The following is a 4125-nucleotide window of genomic DNA, read 5'->3' on the forward strand; positions in this document are numbered from 1 at the left end:
TGTCAATCTGAAGATTGCTGGCATGCACTAAATTTACAAGCAAATACTAATGGATGAACTGTAGCTTGGACAGTGAAATGAGCCTGTAAAACAGAAGGGGGAATTGAAGACTGTACAGCTAGAATAGTTCTTATTAATTGAGGTAGTAATGCTTCATGAATCTGTTGTGAAAATCAAGAACAATTACAAAGAGAAGCCACTTTTGGCAACATCTTTACAGACCATTGCACCACAGTGCAAAAACGAGCTGCAATTCCCTTCGGTTTCACTGCTAAATGGTAGTACAAAGAAACCGAAAGAACGAGTTCTCCGACACAACAAAATCACAACTAAATACAGTGTAAATATGATGAGCAAAAGAATAACATCGAATGATAAAACAGCATATGGATGAGATCGTTGAGCGTGCATGCATCGAGAAGCAGTCCAATGCAATGCAATATATGCAGTAGCGACGTGATTTGATCAGAAGTTGGTGCAGTTCTTGGGGAGGCCGGTGACGTGGTCGACGGCGACGAGCTGCGTGGCGGCGCAGCCGATGACGTCCTGCCGGAGCTTGGCGCCGGCGGCCTTGAGGCCCTTGAAGGAGACGGGCTGGTTGAAGAGGTTGAGCACGGGCAGCTTGGACGCCGGCGGCATCTTGCCGGCGGGCAGCAGCGGCGAGAAGTCGTCGGCGACGAGCGGCACCTCGAAGTCGCGCCTGTCGTGCTTGAGGACGTTGTCCTTGGCGCTGATGTGCGCGCCGGGCTCCATGTGGTTGGTGGAGAAGCTCGTCTGGTTGGGGAAGTTGGGGTAGAGGCTGACGTAGCCGCGGAGGTACATCATGTCGATCAAGAACTTCTTCCACGACGCCTGCCAGCCATTGGTGCGGGAGCGAGGTATCTGGACGGGGTTCTGCTTGGCGTCCTCGGTGAAGCGCGCCGCCATGTAGGCGTAGAACTCGCGCCAGTGCTTGGGGAAGAAGACGGCGCCCCAGCTGCAGGGGAGCTGATGGAGGTAGGGCGTGTTGGGGTGGTGGCTCCGGCCGAAGAAGGCGGTGGCGTTCCACCGGGGGCGCTCCTTCACCACCTCCACCAGGCGCGGCGTGTAGAGCGAGATGGACGAGAGCTCCGGCAGCGCCACCTGCGGGTCGTAGCGGTAGGCGAGGAGGGCGTACTTCACCCAGAGGTAGTAGTAGGGGGACACCTCGATGTCGTCCTCGAGGAGGAGGCCGTAGTCGTCGTCGGACGCCGGGTACCAGCTCTCGCTCACCGCGCGGATCAGCCCGCCCTGGATGATCCGCCGCCGCAGCGTCTTCCCGCCGTGCGGCCACTCGAAGGAGTTCACCACGTTCAGCGTCGCCGCGTCCACGCGGCTGTCCATGTTGAAGCTGATGGGCACCTCGTCGCCGACGTAGTAGGCGCTCCGCAGCGACGCCAGCAGCCGCCGCAGCGACTTGGCCCGGTTCTGCGTGATGATGTTCACCGAGATCCGCATCCTGTTCCAATCTGCAATGCGTCCCGATCAATGAACTGATTTTGCAATTTTTGTTTGCAATGGATGATCGTGAGGTGGAAGAAGGGTTTGCTTGCTTACTCGGCAGCGAGGTGGGACGGAGCGTGGCCATCCAGAGCACCTTGGAGATGGAGTTGCGCGGGAGGAGGACGAGGGCGGTGCGGTTGACGGCGGCGTCGGCGGCCATGCGGAGCGCGTCCTTGACCTTGGCGTTGACGTCGGAGACGGCGACGATGACGCTCGGGTTGTGCATCCGTACGATGCCGCGCATGCTGGAGTAGACGGCCTGGACGACGGGCACCTCCGACGGCGACGGGCCAGAGAGCGCGCCGAGGCCGAGGTCGAAGATCTTGAAGCGCCTCTCCTTGCACACCACCTTGGGCCACTTGAGCACCGTGGCCGCCTCCTCGCAGGGGCAGTGGCCGCCGCCGGACACGACGAGGTAGGCCTTCCGGCCGGCGGTGGTGCGGAACCGCTCGAGCAGCGGCGCCAGCGCGCGGACCTCGCCGAGCGAGTGCGCGTAGAAGAGCGCGTCCACCTTCTGCGGGTGCATGGCCGCCCACTGCGTGACGTAGCCGGAGGTGAGCGCGCGCCACCACTGCTCGTCGCGGACCTGCACGATGTCCTTGAAGATGACCGTCGTCTCCGCGACGTAGGCGAGGCGGTGCTCGCTGTCGCCCCACGTCTCCTTGTCGGCGGGGTCGACGGGGAGCACGAAGGAGCCCGCGCCCATGTACTTCTGCAGCTGGTAGCTGAGGTGGAGATCCTCGCCGGTCATGAAGGTGAAGGGCGTCTCGATGAAGAGCGCCTTGACGAGGTCGGCGGCGAGGAACCACGAGCTGGAGAGGAAGTCCACCTGCACGATGCGGTCGACGGTGATGTCGTAGGCCGGGTCGGGGAGGTAGAGGCCGGCCTCCTTGGAGCGGAACTTGCGGTAGCTCGGGAAGGTGAAGTCCTTCTGCCGGAAGGGGAGGATGCGGCCGATGCTGCCGAGGACGGCGTTGCGGTACTTGTCGGTGCCGCCGACGTGGGAGAGGATCTCGAGCATGCGGGCGCCGGGGATCATGTCGTCGTCGAGGAGGTAGACGAAGTCGGACTCCGACTGCAGCGCCATCTGGAAGCGGCCGTAGTACTTGAAGTCGTAGCCGGAGGAGACGAAGCTGATGCGGGAGTCGTTGTAGCTCTCCACGATGCGGCGGAGCGCCGCCTCGTTGGGGCTCCCGAAGGCGAGCACCCAGGCGCGGTGGAACGGCAGCGTCTGCCGCCGGAGCGTCTCCAGCTGCGCGCACAGCGTCCGCCGCTTGAAGTGGTTGAGGATCACCGTCACGCGCGGCTGGCTCCCGCCGCCGGCGCTCCACCGCGACCGCATCCGCAGCAGCTCCGGCAGCGTCTCGGCGCCGAAGCTCCGCTGCTGGAAGGCGCGCACCTCCTCGTAGAGCTCCCGCTTCAGGCGGATCATCGTCGCGTCCGTGGACTTCTTCTGCTCGAAGTCGATGCTCTCGTGCTCGCACACCTCCTCCGGCGACAGCGGCGCCACTCCGCCGCCGGGCTGCGCCATTAGCTGCTTCCAGTGCTGCGCGATGCGGGTCGCCCACGCGAAGTCCGGCTTGGTGCGCAGGTCGACGGCGGGGCTCATGTAGTAGAGCAGGAAGGTGGCGTAGATGGCGAACGCGAGCTGGAGGCACGTCAGCGCCGCCACCAGCCTGGACGAGTGCCTTGCCGCGCGCCCCGCCTTGCCTCCGCCGCCGCCGCCCTTGCCGCCGACGAACTCGCCCAGCATGCCCTCCAGTGCGTCATTCTTGACGATGTGCGCGCGGGTCACTCCCATGGCGGGAACTCACTCGCCTCGCGCCAACCTCCACGCCCTGTCGATCGATTTAAATTCTTTCAGAATAACGTCTCTGCTAGTATGCACTTTGTGGCGGGAAATTAACGAAATCCAAAAAAAAATTATATATAGCATGCAGCTAAATTGTGAGTCTGTGACTGTGATTTGAACGTATTAGAAATCTCTGCTACTTTTGACTTGATGAGACTATAAGCTACACGATGAATTACTAAGTGATGCAGTAAGAATTCAGTAAAGTGCACACTGGATTCAGGACAAACAAGCAACCTGTTTATGACTAGCCTAAGTTATTTGTATATGCAGCTAGTTGTAGCCTGATGGCTGCTAATACAAGGCACAAGAACGAAGCGAGTGATCTTTTCGTTTTTTTCAGACATATTTGTATTTGTAAACAAAAAAAAATTTATGAATAAAAAATTTATATATGTGTTCTTAGTGATCTAAAATCAAATATTGAAAAAATAAACTGTGATGAAAAAACCCCAAAATACATTATAAATTTAAGTTTGAAAATTCAAATTTTGAGCAAAAAGATGGGGGGTCGAAACAGAGTTGGTACAGTGATTCAACTGAGATACAAAAGGTGGCACGTATAACTGATGAAGTTCAGAGGAAGTGTTTTGCTATTACCTTAAGAAAATGAGAAGCCCCAGCAAGAGCGCTAGGTAGCTCTTCAAAATTCAGATGGACATGTACATATCATGAAAATTCATAAGCAGCTTGGCAGGAGCAGAACAAGAAACAGTTACTGCAGCAGAATGCGACACTGGAGATGAACGATC

At 58.0% G+C, this 4125-nt stretch overlaps 1 protein-coding gene across 1 annotated transcript; it reads right to left on the reverse strand.

Annotated features, from left to right (window-relative positions):
- Positions 1-465: 465 nt before the first annotated feature.
- LOC102708127 lies at positions 466-3322 on the reverse strand. The gene is made up of 2 exons (XM_006648014.2): positions 1576-3322; positions 466-1487 (listed from the first exon to the last, which is right to left on the reverse strand). Exons 1-2 carry the CDS (start codon positions 3320-3322, stop codon positions 466-468), a joined length of 2769 nt encoding a protein of 922 aa, XP_006648077.2.
- Between the last annotated feature and the right edge of the window lie 803 nt (positions 3323-4125).

This window comes from Oryza brachyantha, chromosome 2 (genome assembly GCF_000231095.2).
Source record: "Oryza brachyantha chromosome 2, ObraRS2, whole genome shotgun sequence".
In the NCBI taxonomy this organism is placed as follows: domain Eukaryota; kingdom Viridiplantae; phylum Streptophyta; class Magnoliopsida; order Poales; family Poaceae; genus Oryza; species Oryza brachyantha.